Consider the following 18,930-nt stretch of genomic DNA (forward strand, 5'->3'; position numbering starts at 1 on the left):
TCACCTTTACTCAGAAACTGCTTTATTAATTTTAAATAACAACTTTATGAGATGTAATTCACATACCGTAACATTCATCCCTTTTAAAGTGTACACTTTGGTGTTTTGGCTGTATTCACAGAGTTGTGCAACCATCACTACAACTGATTTTATTTTTTTTGGCAACGCTGCGTGGCTTGCTGGATCTTAGTTCCTTGACCAGGGATCAAACCTGCTCCCTTGGCAGCGAAAGAGCGGAGTCCTAACCACTGGGCTGCCAGGGAATTCCCACCACTAGCTAATTTTAGAATATTTTCATCACCCAAAAGGAAACCCTGTATCTATTAGCAGTCATTCACCATTTTGTAGTGTGGTACAAAGACACTTTCAGGCTCCATGGATTTGCCTGTTCTGGACATTTCATATAAATGGAATTATATAACATGTGGCCTTTTGTGTTTTCTAATTTTTTAATATGGTGTAGGTAAGGACCCTACTTCATTCTTTTGCATGTGACTATCCAGTTATTCCAGTACCGTCTGTTGAAAAGACTATTCCTTCTCCATTGAACTGGCATCCTTGTTAAAAATCAACTGACCATCAGTATAAAGGTTTATTTTTGGATTCTCAATTCTATTCCATTGATCTACATATCTATCTTTATTGCTAGTACCACATTGTCTTAGTTACCATTGCTTTGTAGTAAGTTTTGAGATTGGGAAGTGTGAGTCCTCCAACTTTGTTCTTCTTCATCAAGATTGTTTTCGCTATTCTGTGTCCCTTGAATTTTCATATGAATTTTAGTGGTTTGTCTTTTATATTTAAATCTTTACTCCATGTAGAGTTTGAGTGTATGGCTAACCAGTTGTTTTAACATGATTTAAAAAATAATCCATCTTTGGGACTTCCCTGGTGGCGCAGTGGTTAAGAATCCGCCTGCCAATGCAGGGGACATGGGTTCGAGCCCTGGTCCAGGAAGATCCCACATGCCACAGAGCAACTAAGCCTGTGCGCCACAACTACTGAGCCTGCGCTCTAGAGCCTGCGAGCCACAACTACTGAAGCCTGCCCGCCTAGAGCCTGTGCTCCGCAACAAGAGAAGCCACTGCAGTGAGAAGCCTGCGCACTGCAACTAGAGAAAGCCGGCTTGCAGCAACAAAGACCCAATGCAGCAAAAATAAATAAATGAATGAATTAAAAAAATAATCTATCTTTGAAAAATCATTTTATCAGCATTAAATACTTCCGCTCTATATCATAGATCTGTCTACTCTTTTGACAATAACACAAATTTAATTATTTAGGTTTAAAACAGATCTTGATACCTAGTAAGCAAATCCCTTCTCATTACATTTCTTTTTCAGGTAATTTGGCTATTTTAATTTTGTTTTCATATTTAAGATGAAATTCAAAATCATCTGCTGTGTTTCCCCTTCCAAATCAGGATATTAATTACTGAAAATACATTATATTTATAGATTAACTTTTGAAGAACCTACATCTTTATAAATATTAGGTTTGCTCATTCAGGGCCAAAATACTTCTCTCCAGTCATTCAAGTCTTTTTATTATGCCCTTCAGTCTTAAGAGTTTTTTTTCACATAGGTCGTCTACATTTGTTTAGTTAAATATTAACATCCAAAAGTAACACTTATCTGTGAATTTTTTTGCCCTACACACGTCTTAGGTACATTCCATGGAATTTTATATTTTTGGTTATACTATAAATGGATTCTCTTTTTCATTTCATCTTCCTAGTACACAGGAAAGCTAGTGGGTGTTAAATATTTACCCCACAACCAATCACCACAGCTATACACCTAACCTACATAGCCCAAGAAATTTGGCTGGGGGAAAAAAAAAGAACTAATTGGGTTTTCCAAGTAGACAGTGATACCATTTTAAAATAATTGTAAAATTTCCCTCTTCTTCCCCAATATTTAATACCTATTTTTGTCTTGTATTACGGCATTGGCTAAAAATTACAGAAAAATGTTTTTCACTTTAGTAAGAATACTTCGAGTTTGATCTTTCACTATAAAATACGAAGAGGGCTCCTGGTTTATTTAGGAGGCTAATAGCAAGGAAATATTTTTCTGTTTCTAGTTTACTGAAAGATACAAAGACTGGATTTTTGAATTATATCAATGCCTTTTCAGCATGCATTTGGTGGACCTGTTGGTTCTCCTATGACCTAGTGCTGTGACGAACTGTGTGAATACATGTCCTAAGACTGAGCCATCCTTCCATTACTGAAGTGAGCTCTGCTTGGTTAAAGGTACAGGTTAATTAACTTTGATGTGCATACATCTTGCTTTCTGATTATGACACAAAAGCACCTCAAGGGTAGGGACTCAATGTTATGCTTCTCTGCAACTCCTGCCAAGTGCTGTACTAGGCACAGTGCTATTTTCAACCTTTTACTGAATGAACAGTCAGTAAATATGTATTAGGGGCCTCCTTCATGCCTAGCACTACACGAGGTTCTAGGGACATCAGGATGAATACGGCAGACTCATTCTATGATCTCATGGAGCTTATAGTCTGGCTTCATACACATAGTAAGCAGGGAATGAATGATTAAATGAATGAGTAAAATGAGTCTATTGGCCCAGGGGCCCTATCAAATACCATACTCTAATTTAGGGTTCCTGAAAAAAGCTACTCTTAGATCAGGCTATATAAAGAACAAAGAAAGGTAATATCATTGTCCTTGGTCTCCCAATCCTTACCTGAGTAAAATAAAACCTAAAAAGGCATCGCCAGCTACAAGTATCAGCCTGGGTCAAGGGAAAGTAAATTCAGTGGAGACGGAGAGAACGAAGCTGGCCTTTGGCACTGGCAGTAAAGCCTGGCAAAGATATCAGAGTATGGGTCAAGGGAAAACATTTTCAAGAGCCTGAGAGGAAATATGAAAGGAGAAGAGTCTCCTGGGTTTATTCTCAGGCTGCCAAAGAGCAAACGTACTCCACTCTGCCAGAGAAAGAGCCAGAAAACTGGGGCAGGTGCCCTGATGGAGGGATCGGATTCTCTGCCACTGACGTGAAAGATGGTGAGACGAAAGAGCAAAGCAACTGCACGTCAACTGACTCTTCTGCCTCTTCTTCTCCTTGACCTCTTGATTTCACCCTGCGGTCTAGGCCCCCGCAGGAACCCAGGGACGTCCTCAGGAGAAGCGACTGCTTTGGAAAGTGTGCGGCAAGACTGACAGTATCAGAGCATCTCAGAGCGGTGCTGTCCTGGCACGGCTGGGGCTCTGGGGCGGGGGGCTTCCAGACTTTTGTTCCTCCTCCTTCTCACAGCTTTCCTCAGGGCTCTCCCCCTGGAATCGGGCGGGTACGCAGAGATCCAGAGAGGAGACTGGGCTTGCTCCCCAGAGAATCTCTACGTTCTGGAAACCATCATGAAGGCTGTGAGCTCCCGGCCCCTGGAGTAGGATTCTTTACTTTGTTCTGCTTGCCATTCCATAAATATGAGCACCAGAGGGCAGGAGGAGGGATATTTTGGTCTCGGCAACAAAATGGAGAAAACATTTCTCTCAGCCCTACCCTTCTCCAACCCCCAACATGCCCCACCTCAAAAAAGAAAAAAAAAAGTTCTGTGTGTACAGAGGGAAAGGGGGGAAGAAAAAGGGTTCTATTTTCTTTCACAATAAAGAAAAGTCAACAGGATGTTCTCCAAAGCTACAAATATACTTTTTCAAACAGTAAATATCTCTATTAGCAGCATGATGCCAGTTGGCTAATTCTGTCTGTCTCAGGAAAACCTTTCCCCAAAAACTCCTGCTCTTGGGTAATGTCTATTTACAAAACCAGCTCTTGTGCATTTTCGATTTGCTAGGTTTCTCAATCTTTTGTTTCCCCACCCCCTCCACTGCAGAGGCAGAGGAGAGAGGCAGGCCCGGATGGCAGCTGGGTGGGGATCCCCTGGTCACCTCAGCAGATTCCCCGAGCCCCACCTTCTTTGGAGAGTCCTCCACTCCATTACCAAGAACAGCTTAAAGAAGCTAAAACCTACCCCCTCCTCCCTGGCCTTCACTGGGCCTCCAGAATTTGTTTCTACTGAGCCTGAATGGGCCGAGGCCTTGCCCGGGGGTGGAGAGAACCCTGGAATGATTCAGTCAACCCAACCGTGTATCATCCCGATATCTCCAGCTGGGCAAAGATCACAGTTTTGGGGGTGGGGCGTGGGGGGAGGGGAGGGAGGTGAGAACAAAGGGAGGGCTGAGCAAAGAGTAGGAGGCAGCAGATAGTGGCTGAAATCCTGGCTCTCCGGGGAGTGGTCTGGGCCTGAGTCACTGTCTCGGCAAGAGCAGGAAGGTGGGCGAAAGGCAGCAGCTTCTGCAGGCTGGAAGGACAAGCCCCTCCTCCCCCATCCTTCTGTCACTCTATCCTCCGGTCGCTGCCTTCTCTGGTCTGAGGCCCCACCAAGGCTACCACCACCTTGACAATCGGAGAGAGCAAACAGTGGGCCGGGGCCAGGGCAGGGTTTATGGAGAGTCAGCTGGCTCCGGCGGAGCAGCTGCTTGTTGGATGCCATCCTCTCTGAAGGGCCAGCTGGCCACAATGCCCGAGGCCAAGGAAAGTTCAGCCCCAGCAAGGACGTGAGAGACCCACCCCATCAGAAGGGGAAATGGCCTGAGCTGTGAAGGATCCATTTCCAGTGCCTATGACCATAGCCTCTCCAGCCCCACCTCAGTCCTTCCCCTAAATTAGCTGGATTCCGAACCAGAGCACAGACACCACCACTCTCGCTTGCCACCAGTCCGAGGAGGTATGTGTGTGTTTAAAAATAAAAGGCACGACTCTGTGACTTGGCTGATTTGTTACTTGACCAGAACAATGGCCCAGCTCAGCTGTGATCCCTCCTTCCCCATGCTCCCCGGGCTGACCGCTGAAAAGGAAAGACAGAACGAATCACAGAATGTTGAGTGAGATCATCCAATTAAAGTGATCATTTATTGAGCATCTACTATTGCCAGTGTCTGCGCTAGGTGCTTCCGATATGTCAGCTCATTCAGAGTGCTGCCCTCCCATATTTCACCCAAGAGACGGCGTACTGGATGAGGGGGTGGACTGTGGAGCCAGGCTGCCTGGGTTCAAGATCTGGCTCTGCCAGCTCTGAGACTTGGATAACTTACCTAATTTCCCTGTGTCTCAGTTTCCCTGTCTATAAAATAGGATCATAACATACCTATTTTATAGGGTCGCTGTGAAAGCTAAGTGAGTTTAATCTTTAAAATAGTTCCCAGCCTACAGTAAGCAGCCTGGGAGTACCTGTCGCAAAGATGATGGTGGTGGTATTTTGATGATGATGATCAAACTGAGGCCCAGATGGGGGACTTGCACAAAATTACACAGAGGTAAGTATGGTCAGGAAACCTGAAATGGTTGTTTTCTGTTTGGGGAGCACACAGGAGTCCCTGCCATAACCACCACTACCAGGTCCAAGTTAATATATTTGCTTAAAATTGAGTGGTGACTTCCTCGTGAGTAGGAAAAGGATTTGTGACACAAGTTTGGAGGCTGATGGAATATCCAGAGGTCAAGAAAAGAGAGGAAGGAAGGCAATTCAGGGAGGTGGTTGGATTTTTTTTTTTTTTTGGCAGCTCTTTAAGAAACTCCTAATATTTGACAGACAAGTTACTACCTATTCTCATTCTAACCTGCTAAGATAAGAAGAAGTAGAAACTCGGTTTTCCCATTTTATAATAGGGAATCAGAAGACATTTGGAGGGGAAAGCCTTGTCCTGCCTACTGAACAAGCCAGAGAGAAGCCTCCTATGGCCTGACTTCCACTCTGATGGGTTCACAGTGGCTGAGGGCAGACACTCTGAGAAGCACCAGACCAGCTGAGGCACTAGCTCTAATCTCATTCTCACTCGTCCCTTACCAACCAGGAATCTTAAAAAGAGCTTTCACTCCACCGTTTCCTCTTCTCTGTTGAAGGTTTGGCCCCTAGAAGCAGAAGGAGGGCTGGGATGGAAACCCACTTCTAGGCCTGCCTGCCTCGGTCATCCCCAGCTTTTGGCCACAGGAGGCAATAATTCTCCTGCTATGAGGTCAGCCTTAGCCATGATACTGGTCAGGCTAGGCATGACGACAGTTACAGAAATATTGGAAACACTCAGAAAATTATAGAGCAGAGCACATATAATAAATACTCATGTACCCACCACCTAGCATTGTCAAATTCTAACACTGAGCCGTACTTGCTTCGGGTCTTATTCTTCAAGCAGCACACCAGCACAGATACTGCTGAAGCTCCCTGAGTGTTCCAGCCTGATCCCATTTCCTTCCTTCTCTCCCTCCTGTTATCCTTGAGGTAACCACTACCCCGAATTCAGTGTTTATTAATCCTATACTTTTGCTTCATAAGTTTGAATCCATAAGCACAACATAGTGTTGTTTTACAGATCTAAACTTTATACAAATAGTACAACATTGAATGTATCATTTCCGAACTAGCCTTTTATGTTGGGCCTTATGTTTCTGAGATTTGCCCCTGCTGATACACATGGCTCACTTCATTCATTCTGACACTGCGTATTTCACTATGTAATGACACCATGTTTTATTTTCCCATTCTTCAGAGGCTAGACATGTATAAACAATGAAGCAGCGGACATTTCTGCTCAGGTCTCCTGCTGCACAGGTGCATAAGTTTCTCTGGGTGAGGGGCAGGCCCGTCTTTGGCTGTGTGAGGCACTACAAAATCTCCCAGTGGTTGCGTCAGTTCCCCACCCCACTCAGCAGATGCCAGTTCCCACCGCTCCTCATCCTCAGATACTTGGCATTGCCAGACTAAATTGCCCATTTTTGCCAGTCTGATGGCTGTGAAATGACATTTCATTTCTCAATGTTGGTTTAATCTGCTCTCCCTGATTACTAATAAATGGAACATCTTTGTTTTTTTTTTTTGCGGTACGCAGGCCTCTCACTGTTGTGGCCTCTCCCGTTGCAGAGCACAGGCTCCGGACGCGCAGGCTCAGCGGCCATGGCTCACGGGCCCAGCCACTCTGCGGCATGTGGGATCTTCCCGGACCGGGGCACGAACCCGTGTCCCCTGCATCGGCAGGCGGACTCTCAACCACTGCTCCACCAGGGAAGCCCAATGGAACATCTTGATTTAGGCTTTTGTCTACCTGGGTTTTCTTTTCTATATAAAGTGGTTGGCGGCTTTCAAATCTATGCAATAAGTTCTTAGGCAGAACCAGCCAGCATTCTTTACAGCCGCCCCTTCTGTACTCCTTATTTATAACCAATGACAAACAACCAAATAAAGAACACTATCTTTACCTGGCTGGAGTCACAGGTATAAGCTTCTAGTCTGAATATTTGTAATAAACTCCTAGAAAAGTGTTTTTCAAACCGGGGTGTGTAGAACACCCATCCCTCACCGATCAGTTACACTGCTACACATCATTCCATTGTAAACATCTATCAAAATTAGTCATGAAATCAACTGAAGTGGGTCATGCTTTAAAAAACAAAATAAAACATAGTAGAAAATATCTGAGTGCATTGTACACATACAATGTGAAACTTATTTCGTGTGTGTGTGTGTGTGTGTGTGTTTGTGTGTCTGTTGATATCAAAGGCATTTCTGACTGCAAGTTGTGGTCAAAAAACTTCGGAAGCCACTGTCCAAGGTACCCCGCCCCCAACTCCATTCTTTCTCTTTTCTGAGTTATCCTGCAGACCACTGCCAAATTAACCTGACAAAAATCATTGCTTTTGCCCTGCCACTTCCCTGCTCAAAAACCTTCAATTTTCGGAAGCCTAGGCTCAATTTCAATTCCTCAGCATGGCACTGAAAGTGCTTACAGTATGGCCCCAACCAGAGTGCCAGCTTTCATCAATGAAGCTTCCACCCAAATCACTATTTACTAAACCCAAGCTGGCCTCCTGAATGCCTGCCCCCAACACTCTTCACGCATTCTGTCTCCACACACCCTTTTCACACCATTCTTCTAACCTGCACACCCCTCTCCTGTTCCCCACTGCAACAGGACACGCTTGCTACGTCAAGGTTCAGTTAAAATCACATCCTCTGCTTGAAGTCTTTCTTTCTGCCACAGGGACGTTTAGTGATCTGCCGTCATTCTTGTGAACCTCCGGCACTTTCCATACACCGGCCGAAGACAAGGATGGATTCTTAAAGCATTTTGAATGTCTCCCAGTGTTTAGCACAGGCCCTTGTACATTAAAAATGTTCGATACGCATTAAATCAACAAAGATTCATTGAGCACTATCTGTGTGCAACAAACTATACTGGGCTCTACTTAATAGATTAGCCACCAGAATAATGGTTTGGGGAAAACAACTTTAATAGTTTAACTGCCAATTTGAAAGCTACCTCAACACATTTACTTAAAAGTATAATATACAAGAAAACATCTTTGACTGTGAAGCTGTGGGACTCAAGGTACTTGACTCTTTCCAACTACTCCAAAATCGGGAAAAGGTCCCTTCCCTCCTTGTTACGAAAGGCTGAAAGAAGAGTTTTACATTTGTTCCCAAAACAATGTTGAATATAGAATCTCATGGGTTCCTCATGGGGTCCCTGCCTTCTAGGCATTACTATGCTGTTTACACAGGAGGAAGAAGCTTGGGGAGAGCCTGGTCTGTCCAAAGTCACAGAAGCAAGTGATAAGGCTGCCCCATGCAGGGAGGCCCCAGAATAGGAAGAAGCTGAGATGGTCCAGAATACCTGGAGGTCTGCAGGACACAGGACTTCCTCTATCACTTTACCTGTGAAAACTGGTCACTTCCTGTAATTCACTACCAACCCGGTGGTGTCAATACGGCCTAGCAAAGTCAGACACCTTCCTTTGGGATCCAATCAGCTTGGGAATGGTCTTCCACTTTCCTAATCTTCCTGTTTAAGCACAGGGAGTACTCAGGAGATGCAGGTTTCAGTTCCAGTTCCACCAGGTGAGTGAATTCGGGTAAGTTGTCAAAGGGAGATAATCAGACCTGAACTGCAAAATTCAAAGGGTAGATGTGGGGATGATATCAGAGAATGGATGGGAAAGTACTGTGCAAAGTTAAAAGCACTATATGAATGTAAGATAGCACTGGTGATGCTAGAGGGAAAAGAGGCTCCACCGAGAAAATGTTTGCAATTGCATGGATGGTTCCCTCTGATCCAGCAGCTTACCGTCCTTCCTTACATTCCATCCACTTCATTTGACAATTACCGATTAGGTACCCACTATGTGCAAGACAGCATGTGTACACACAGATGGAGAAGCTGTAGATCATGCTCTCACGGACTTTATGTGGGAGAGAGGCGCACGTTTGTGATACGTGGATAGCGTGGGAGTACTACAAGAGAAGCACCATGGAGCTCGAGAATAAAGGAGTTTGGGTGGGGGAAGGGTGGGGAGGGGAGGGCAGAGAACAGAGACAGCCTCAGAGAGCCTCGGAAGCCACTTCTTCATGTTAACAATAGCACGCTTAGAGGCTCTTCACTTCAGGAAGTGGCCAGTAGCTTTTGCACATTTTTATCTTAAATTTTTTCCTGAGTGAAGGCAAGTCAGTAAATGGGAAGAAAGTCCTCATTCATACATTCTGTAAACATTTACTGATTGCCGGGAACAGCGCTAGGGATACAGTGGTGACCAAGAGACAGCCTCTGCTTTCAACAGCTCATGGACTAGTGGGCTGACTGAAAAGTAAGCCAAGAATTCAAGTACAGATGCTAACGGTGGTCAGAGGAGGGGCACCCCACTCAGCTTGGCAGGGTGTGGGGGGCCGTTCAGGGAAGACCCTCAGAGGAGCTGAAGCCTGCCCTGACTCTTTAAGGATGAGTGGATGTTGGCCTGGGGGATGGCGGGTGGGGAGGTGAGGGGAGTAAAGGGCATTTTGGGCAGGGGAATGGCACGCACAGAGGAGCAGGGGCACGAGAGACCAGGAGAAGCTTGGACACAGGAGTGAAGGGGGACAGCCAGATCCAGAAGGGCCTTAGTTAGGCCATGGCCTCCAGTCTCCAGTTAGTTAGGCCTTAGTTAGGCCATGGCCCAGAGTTAGGCCTTTATCCTGAAGATGATGGGGAGGGTATACATGGTGAGAACAGGAAAAAAAAAAAAAAAGATGTTCCCTGAGGAATACCAATATTTAAGGGGCAGAAGAGCCCAGAAGAGTCAGAAAACAAAATAGCATTCGCAGGGTTTCCATTCTTTTTTTTTTTTTGCGGTACGCGGGCCTCTCACTGCTGTGGCCTCTCCCGTTGCGGAGCACAGGCTCCAGACGCGCAGGCTCAGCGGCCATGGCTCACGGGCCCAGTCGCTCCGCGGCATGTGGGATCTGCCCAGACCGGGGCACGAACCCGTGTCCCCCGCATCGGCAGGCGGACTTTCAACCGCTGCGCCACCAGGGAAGCCCAGGGTTTCCTTTCTTTTCACAACAGGTCTGGGTGACAAAGTATCAGCTGAGCTTATCCATTCCGTGTTATAAGTGGAGAAAACAAGACAGAGGAAGATCAGACGCCTAACCAGGCCACACTGAGAATGAGGGAACCAGAGCCTGAACTCAGCACTCCAACTCCTACCAAATTTATCTGCACTGACTTTAATTTCCTTCCTTCTGAGTCAGACTCCTGAACCTCTAGGTACAGGACGATTTCCTCCAGCAGTGCTCCGTTTTCCTCGTCATTGAAGCCTAAGATCACCATGAAGGTGTGTGGTTCCAAGGAAGGCTATGGGTCCTGGAGACAGCTAAGCAAGATTAAGGTCACTATCCTTAATTCCATTTAATTCTCCCTCCACACCATAATAAAGACACACAACACACACACACACACACACACACACACATACACACATGGAGAGGGGGGTGACACGGAGGAGGAAGGGTAAGAAAGCAGCACTTGGCTTGGGGCCAAGAGGTGGATCAGTGATCTGAGATGTAAACATCAAATGCCTTCCTCCGAGCAGAGCCCACCACTGGGCCACCTTGCTGAAAAGCAGATCAGTGGACGGATGGATGAGTAGATGGTACAGGAAGGCAGCAAGCGCCCACTAAACAAACAGGCGGTGGGCGGGCTGCATGCACTGAGGAAGCAGAGAACAAAGACCTCTCACTCTTCATGCAAAGTCCACAGTGTGCAAAGGGCACCAATATTGGACATTTCTCACTGTGACATTTTGAAAGTCCAGCCTAGCCCAGAACAATGGTTACCCTCTGGGGACTATGGGCCGCGTACCCCTAGGCCTTATTCGACGATGGCTGGCATATCCCATGTGCTTGGTGAACTTGACCTTGGGCATCAGACTCCCATGACGGCTCTACGTCACTCTGGTCTCTTCCCCCACTGAAAATTCCAATCTCGGATGAATGGATGGATTCATTCTGGGAGCAGGAAAACCACTCCAGGAGTGAATCAGAAGGACCCAGCCCTGGTCCCCTTGCCAGCCATTGAGCCAGGAACTGAGTGCAATTGTGTGCCCAGGCGCTGGTGCTATTCCCCTCTCAGGGAGAGAGGGTCAGGGGCCACGCAAGAGATGACGTAGAAGCCCTCTAAGGAGGAAGAGAAAGGAACCTCAGCTTTGAGGGACAAAGCCACCCTTTTGGTTGTGACCCTCAGTCCAAGGAGGTGCCAAGATGTGTGTGTATTGTTAAATTAATTCTACTGGACAAAATCTCAGCTTTGGCTGGGCAGTTACTTGTCAATTTCAATTCTCTCCAGCCTGAAATAGGCTACTAGTTTTTCAGAAAAAGGATTTCTGTAAGACAGGTGGAAACAATGCGTCTCAGATCACCCAGAGACGACTCTACCTTTAGTGGCCTCTGCTCTACTCTTCTCCTGATTTGTGAAGGAAAGATCAATTCATTCTTAAGAATTGTAAATGCCAGTCTAGGCAACGTAAAGCACCTTGTACTGTCTGCTTTTGGAGACATTAGGTAAGAGAACTCCAAAGATTCAAGATGCAGCAGGCAAGAAGTCATCTACAACACAAAGTAAAGGGACCCAGGTTGATCCTTTAAGGAAGTAATCCCTCTAGGAAGGGGAATTGAAGGATTGCCACTATGCCCATCACTAACCAGGTTATAACAAGACGCGAAAGTTAGCTTTTTAAGGCTCCAGCCCCCTATCGGCCTCCTGGAGCAAAGGTGGAGGGAAAAGGAGCAGCTCCTGCTGGGGCTTGTTAGGGGGTTGCTCGGGGCTGACCCCCACGCGCTGGTGCTGTGTGACATCTGTCGGTCAACCTTCGTCTAAGAAGCTGGGGGGAGGAGGGGACAGAAATGGCTTACATTTTACATTACAGGGCTGTCCCTGACACTGAATGACATCAGTTGTCTGTGGCCAGAGCTTAGTCTCCATTGATGGCCAAATGTGAGGCTGCAAGCGCCTTCCTAAAGAATATTCTACCATCTTCACTCGTTCATAACTAGCTAATGTGCACTTTTCGTAAAGCAACAGGCTAGACTCTGAGGAGAGAGTGGCAAACATGTACCCTATGCCAACGTAACTTGGATTCCAAAAGGACTGATTCATCTTGTACATCTCCGGGGATCAATGTATTCATACAAGCACACTTTAGTTGGATGCCCTGAGGTTTGGGTTGTGGATATACAGGCCCTCAAGCCTGAAGGTAAGGTCCTTTGGGCAAACTGAGTCTTACAAAAGAAATCAACCATTGAACATGATCAAGTGTCTACTATGAGCCAAGTATCATACAGTTCCATAGCAACGCACGTGCCAGCTCTGGAGTTGTGACTACTACTCTGAGGCTCCCTGGCTTCTTTTCTCATGGCTTGATAGTTCCCATAACATTTAAGCTTACTTACGTTAATTTAACAGGGAAAGCAAAGAGTGTGTAAGGCCCTGGAAAAAAATTAGTCCAATCCCATAATGGGAGTGCGGGTGGCGTGTAATTCTGGCTCCTACCGAAAGAGAAGCAAGTTTTGTCTCTTGAAGACTAAGTGGAGCAAAGGCTACTCGTCTGAAAGCTAGGGGTTTTGATCCATGAGCTGGGCTCAGACGGCCAGAGTGAGGGCCACCTGGCAGTGGTGGAGAGATGCCCACGTGGGAAAGAGAAGTGGATATTTCTCAACGGATACTTAGTAAAGGAGGTAACAGGGGCGTCCCTCACTTCACGCAGCTGAGAGAAGACGGACGGGACCAGCACCTTGGTACAGAGTCAGCAAAGAGACGCGGGATCCCACTCTAAAGGGATCCCCCGCCCCACCTCCCGGTGAGGCCTGCCGAGAGCTGGAGCCTCCAGGAAAGCACCAGAGGAAAGCCCCTTGAACGACCCCAAGGGCTGGGCCAACTGGGCCCTGCTCCGGGGCAGAGGGTCCGCGGGCAGCGCGGGCCAAGGGACTCAAGTCGGACGGACGCAGGGCAAAGCGCATTGCAGGCCGGGGGCTCCAGCTGCCCCCGCCGCCTGGGCCCCACTCACCAGCTCATGGTCCCGAAGCTGGCCCTGCCGCCGGGGTCCTCAGCTGCACCTCGGTCCTGGGGGATCGCTTCCGGATTCAGCCAGTCTCCAGGAAGTGACGTGAGCCCCGCCCCCCTCTGCCCGGAAGAGGCGGGCCGGGAGGACGGGGCTAGACGCATTAACCCTTCCGCTGCCGCTGGCTTTCGCGGAGTTGCCCTGTCCCGCGACCCTCGCGCCTAGGCTTAGGGGCTCCAGAGGATTTAGCCTGTGGCGGGGGCATGAGGACCCCTGGGTGCGTTTTGTACCTTAAACGCTGACTTGGTAAAATTCTCCTCCACGGACTACACGTGTTGCTTAACCGGGAATTGCCTTAGTTTTTCAGTTTGTAAGGAGATTTCTCATCCAGGGACAGTAGCAGTAATTAATTGTCTAGCGGGGGCAGGGGGGAAAGGAGCGATGAAGGAGTGGGTGTGAGGGAGACTTACATTCACTCTACGGTCTTCTGTATCTTTTAAATTTTGTACCCTGTACATAGTTACCTGTTGCAAAGAAACAAATGGATCTCTTCGCTCTTCCAAAATGGCACAGGGCTCTGAATAGAAAATAGAATAGTGCTTTTCAGGTTGGCATGTTCTGTGGATTTACTCAACAAAAGAGGACAAAGAGTAAGGGTTGCTCCCAGTCTTCCAGTCTTCCCTCTGTGCTCGGCACTACAGAACCCAAATGATGTGAATGGTTCCATTTTTATGCTCATTCATTTAACACATATTCATTGGGCTCCTACAATGTGCCAGACACTGAGCTAACTTCAAGGATACAACCATGAAAAAGCAGTATGGATCCTGCCCTTATGCCCTCCCAGGGCTACTTACCTGGAGAGAGAGATAAACAGGCAGAAAAGTAATAATATATGATGGGAAAGAAAGTGCTGTGGCAGCCTGTAAGGCCCCCCCTCACTCCCAACTGCACATGGAGTTTTAGTGAAGGCTTCTGGGAGGAGCCAATGGGTAAGCCACATCCTGAAGGCAAATCAGGCTGGCCCGGTGAATCTGAGGGGAGGGCTGGGGAGAGTCCAGGCAGAGGGAACCTATGGTGGCTGAGAAGAGGACTGAGTTCCAGGCAAGCAGCTCACTTGCCGTGGGTCTTCCAAAATCCCTCCTAAGCTGTTCTGGGCCAAGTTGGCTTCCTCACCCTCCCAAATCTCCCTGCCTTAGAAGAGAGAGCAGCAGGCAGTGAGGCTGCTGGTAACTGCTGGACACCCAAGGGCCTTCTCTCTAAGAATTCTGCTTCAAATGGGCTTTAGTGTTATAAGGGATGCTTGGGGAGTAGCTAAGCTGATGAACTAGGGCAAAGAAATGTATAGTTTGTTCTGACCTCCCAGGGCAGGGTGGAGGGCTTGGCCAGGGGGAATAGGGGAGCTCAGAAAATTGTCCAGGGGAGGTTGTCTCTCATTTATATTTTCTCTTTCCATTCTTGAGTGGGCCCCCAAGCACATAACACAGATCAGCTTCATCACCATTGTTACTCCTCAGGAAACAGGCCACAATGAGCACTAGAGCAGCCTTGAAGAGTAAAGAGGAAGAAGAGAAGTCACCAAAGGGCAGCTGGGGCAGAGAGTGTGGGCAAAGGGAAGGACGGTCCTTGCTGCTTTGCACAGGGTGTGATAAATGGACGGAGGGTACAGTGTGCTTATGAGGCTCCTGGAATTTCAGCGCATGTGGATGGCTTCCCCACCTGCTTCCTCCTTTCCCCCTACTCTGTCTCCCCTGGTTATTGCCCCACAGTGCTAAAGAATTTCCAAGTATTAACCTAGGCAAGCGCCGTAACCCAGGGCAAGTCTGTTTGAGGGCTGTGGGGTGGAAACCACATCTGCGGGGCAAGAATGATGAGTTCTAGATTAAGAATCTGGAGGAGTACCGGGCTCTAGTTCTTTAACCCTACAGCTGATGAGTCCCATCTCCTTTCCGGGTCTTGGCCCCCTCATTTAAAAGATGAGTAGATGGATCACATCACCAAAGTCTCCAATAGTTTGAGAATCCAAGTCAACTCTCTTGTTGACTCCAGAGGCCCTCAGGAAACAGGAGAATGGGGAAGGCATGTGAGATGGGGCCCAAACAGAGAGGCAAACCCAGAGAAGTGAGCTGGTCTGAGGAATCATGGATGTCTTGGAATGAAGCCAAACATGTACCTTCTGGGATGGAAGGATTCAGACTGAGGCCCTACTAAGGCTGTGCTGCTTACTTTCAACCCCAAACCTTTCAGGTAGCCAGCAGGACGTTTGAGGGGACTAGGAAGAGTGCTGGCTTCCTGGGAGTCTGTAAGGAGAGTGCCTGCCCTGAGCTGAGCTCCGTCTACTTACCTGTGGCTCATTGGTTCAGCTTGAGGCCTGCTGGGCTGAGGCAGGCATCCCGCTATCCTGTGGACCCACAGGCTTCCCTCCGGGAGTGTGGCATGCCATGTACTGATTCCTGGGGAGCTGAGCATGAGGAAGCACAAACACCTCCCACTGTTGGGGAAAACTCAGGGGCAGGGTCTCTAGACCCAGGGCTGGGAGCTATGTCTTTCTCTTCTGTAACCAAAGGACAGCACAATACAGGTTGACCCTGCCCCTTCAGTGGGTGGGGTGGAATAGAACACAAGCAAATTCAGTTTCTAAGTGGAAGCAGAGAGTGGAGGAGCTTTGGGTAGAGGCAGATGCTCCTGGTTTCAAGCCTGGTGACTACTGCTTTCTCCCCAGAAGCCTAAGCCGGAAGTTTAATGAGTGTTCAGGTAGCAGAGATCTACTTTAGGGGACAAAGCTATTTACCAGAGGGAAAGGAGTTGAAGAACTACCAGCTCTGCCATCAGACCCCTGACTTCTCTTTGGAGCTTTTCATGCAGTAATTGGTAAGCAGCTGCTCCCCATTGACCCTCAGCTCTGCGCTTGTCATATACTTCCTCTCCCAGCTTCCCCACACAGAAATCTAGGGAGTGCTGGAGTGCTGTGCTAAGGATGCTGGGGAATCTTCTACTGATGGGGAAATCTGTGGTTGATTAGCAATGTCTGCCATGGATGAGTAAGGGCAATGTGATGGTACACATTCCAGTTTGTTATTTTGTTGTTATTATTTTTATGAGTGAATTGAACACTCACGATGTGGCAGGCAGTATTCTAAGCGGTTCCTGTTTAATCTTTACAATGACTCTACGAGGTAGGTACTGTTATTATTATTAGCATGAAGCTAATAATAAGTAGCAAAATGGAGAATCCAACATGGGCAACCTGGCCCATGGCCGGGTTGGGGTGAAGGGAGGGGGCAGTACATGACCACACACCTAACTAACAAAAGATCTGGCACTCAGCCTCGGCCTGGGAGCTTTTATATGCCTCCTCCAGTTTGGAGCACTCAGGACCAGCAGGTGGCAGCACCTCGCAGGGTGAGAGGAAAGGGCAGATCCCAGCTTGCCATGGGAGTCCTTCAGGGATCAGACAGCCCAGATATCTATCGAGGAAAGCAAGAACAAATGAGGGTGCGGAGGAAGGCTAGCCAAGGGGCCCAGAGGAGGAGGGACAGAGCCTCAGACCCACAGGGAGCTGCCATGGCCAATGCTTTAGTTCCATCCGCAGCGCGAGTCTCTCAGCTTGCATTTCATGGTGCCTGCTGTGGGCTTTTTTTTCCTCCACTCTGGGAGAATGACTAACTTTAAGGACTAAAAAAAAAAAGTGTTTTGATTACACTGCCTTTTTACCAACTGGGAGCATTAGTCACCGTGGATTGCTGCAGATAACGGGGAAGGCAAGCAGCATCCCCCTCCTCCCCCTCCTGCTCCCTGATTAGCTCACAGAAGCCAGGAAGGAGACGCGAGTGAGGGAGAGAGAGAGAGCGCACCAGGAGGGAAAACAATCCCCCCTGGACAACATATGCCCCAGGCATCAGTCCAAGGATGCTCTGTCAAGCCTGGGCAGCCCCCTGACGACTTGCCCCACAGTGGGAGGCGTCCACTGGAAAGAGAGCTCGCGGGAGGAACACTGAGCCCACTGCTCCCGCCGTCCAAGTTGGCTTTGGGTGGCCTGTTCCTCCAGGTGGGTCCACCAAGGGGAAGTCAGAGGAAGTCCCTGAACGTGTGGCTCCTGAGGTGGGGCGCTGGTGGCTGAAAAGGATGAGGGAGAGCACAGTGGAGTCATCATGGCTGTGATGTGAGGCTGGTACCCAGGCCGTGGTGGGGCTTAGAAATGCCTTAGGGCTGGCATCCTCAGGGCTCGGATTGGGGTTGAGAAGTTCCTGCAGGTGGGGATGGTACCCACTTTCCACGCTCCACACTTCACCATTCTCTTTTCTTCTCCATCCTCACGGGGGCGATATCTAGTACTTTGGCCTCATCTTTCTATCCAGAGTGGCCTTTGCACCTGCTGTGGTGCTGGTGGGGCAGGAGAGCTAAGGCGCTCTCCCCGTCTGGCCTGTTGGCCAAGGTGCCAGAGATGGGAGCTCTGTGCCTGGTTGGGGAAGAGAAATAGAGAGGCATGGCGCTGGGCTGTGTCAGGGACTGGCTGGCCCTGTGAATCCTGTTTTCTCTGCCCAGCCCTGCAGCCCATTCTCCCCAACAGTGTTGTTCCACCCTAGGAAGAAGTCACTGCTCTGAGTGGCCCTAGTAGGCCACTCATGGATATCTGTGTGAAGAGTTCCAAGGGTCAGGACAAATTAGCATTGGACTCTAACAGTAAAGACAAAAGAAATTTTATTTTTCCATCTCTCAAGATCAAAGTACTTCATCTTGATTTTGCTACTGCTGATTCTCTTTTATATTTTTTTTAGATTTATTTTTGGCTGCGTTGGGTCTTCATTGCTGCGCACGGGCTTTCTCTAGTTGCGGCGAGGGAGGCTACTCTTCGTTGCAGTGCACGGGCTTCTCACTGCGGTGGCTTCTCTTGTTGCGGAACACGGCCTCTAGGCTTGCGGGCTCCACAGTTGTGGCTCTCGGGCTCTAGAGCACAGGCTCAGTAGTTGTGGCGCATGGGCTTAGTTGCTCCGCGGCACGTGGGATCTTCCCGGACCAGGGCTCGAACCCGTGTCCCCTGCATTGGCAGGCGGATTCTTAACCACTGCGCCACCAGGGAAACCCGTGATTCTCTTTTAAAACTAAAACATCCACAGGTGTCTGGTGTTCACTGATCTCAAAAAGCGTATAGGGCAGCACCTTAGAGCAAACGGGGTTAAAAGAGGGAGAAGGCCTGGGAGAAATCACCCTCAGCCCCCAGGGCCATCAGTGCAATAGGGGATGTCCAGGTGCCAGGGTTGCTGTGTAGTTAGTTCCATCGGCTCTGGCCTGTCTCTTCAGGCTTTGCTCCCCTGAGCGTCTTACAACTGGCCTCCGGATGCTCCCAAGCCCCCTTCTCTGCCCTCTGAAGTTTCCCGTAATAGTAACTACCATTGACACTTACGGGCACTGCGTTAAGCATTTGGCACGTATTAGATCGTGTCTTTTTCACAGTAACTTGATGCGGAGGCGCCTCTGATTATCTCCTTTTTATTGATGAGGAAACCGAGGCTGAACGGATTGCCCAACGTCGTAGAGTCGGCCAAGT

General features: G+C 48.4%; 1 protein-coding gene across 3 annotated transcripts in view; it reads right to left on the reverse strand.

Moving 5' to 3' along the window:
- The window catches only part of BIN3 (bridging integrator 3), a 44,250-nt gene extending 30,778 nt beyond the window's left edge, over positions 1-13,472 (reverse strand). For all 3 annotated transcript variants that reach the window (XR_009519929.2, XM_060015162.2, XM_060015161.1), the window contains exon 1: positions 13,389-13,472. Coding sequence is in view for 2 of the 3 variants with exons in the window: in XM_060015162.2 (XP_059871145.1) it covers positions 13,389-13,396 (8 nt within the window). In the remaining variant the exon portion in view is untranslated. The remainder of the gene's footprint in view (positions 1-13,388) is intronic.
- Positions 13,473-18,930: the final 5,458 nt, after the last annotated feature.

This window comes from Delphinus delphis, chromosome 6 (assembly GCF_949987515.2).
Source record: "Delphinus delphis chromosome 6, mDelDel1.2, whole genome shotgun sequence".
NCBI classification, from domain to species: domain Eukaryota; kingdom Metazoa; phylum Chordata; class Mammalia; order Artiodactyla; family Delphinidae; genus Delphinus; species Delphinus delphis.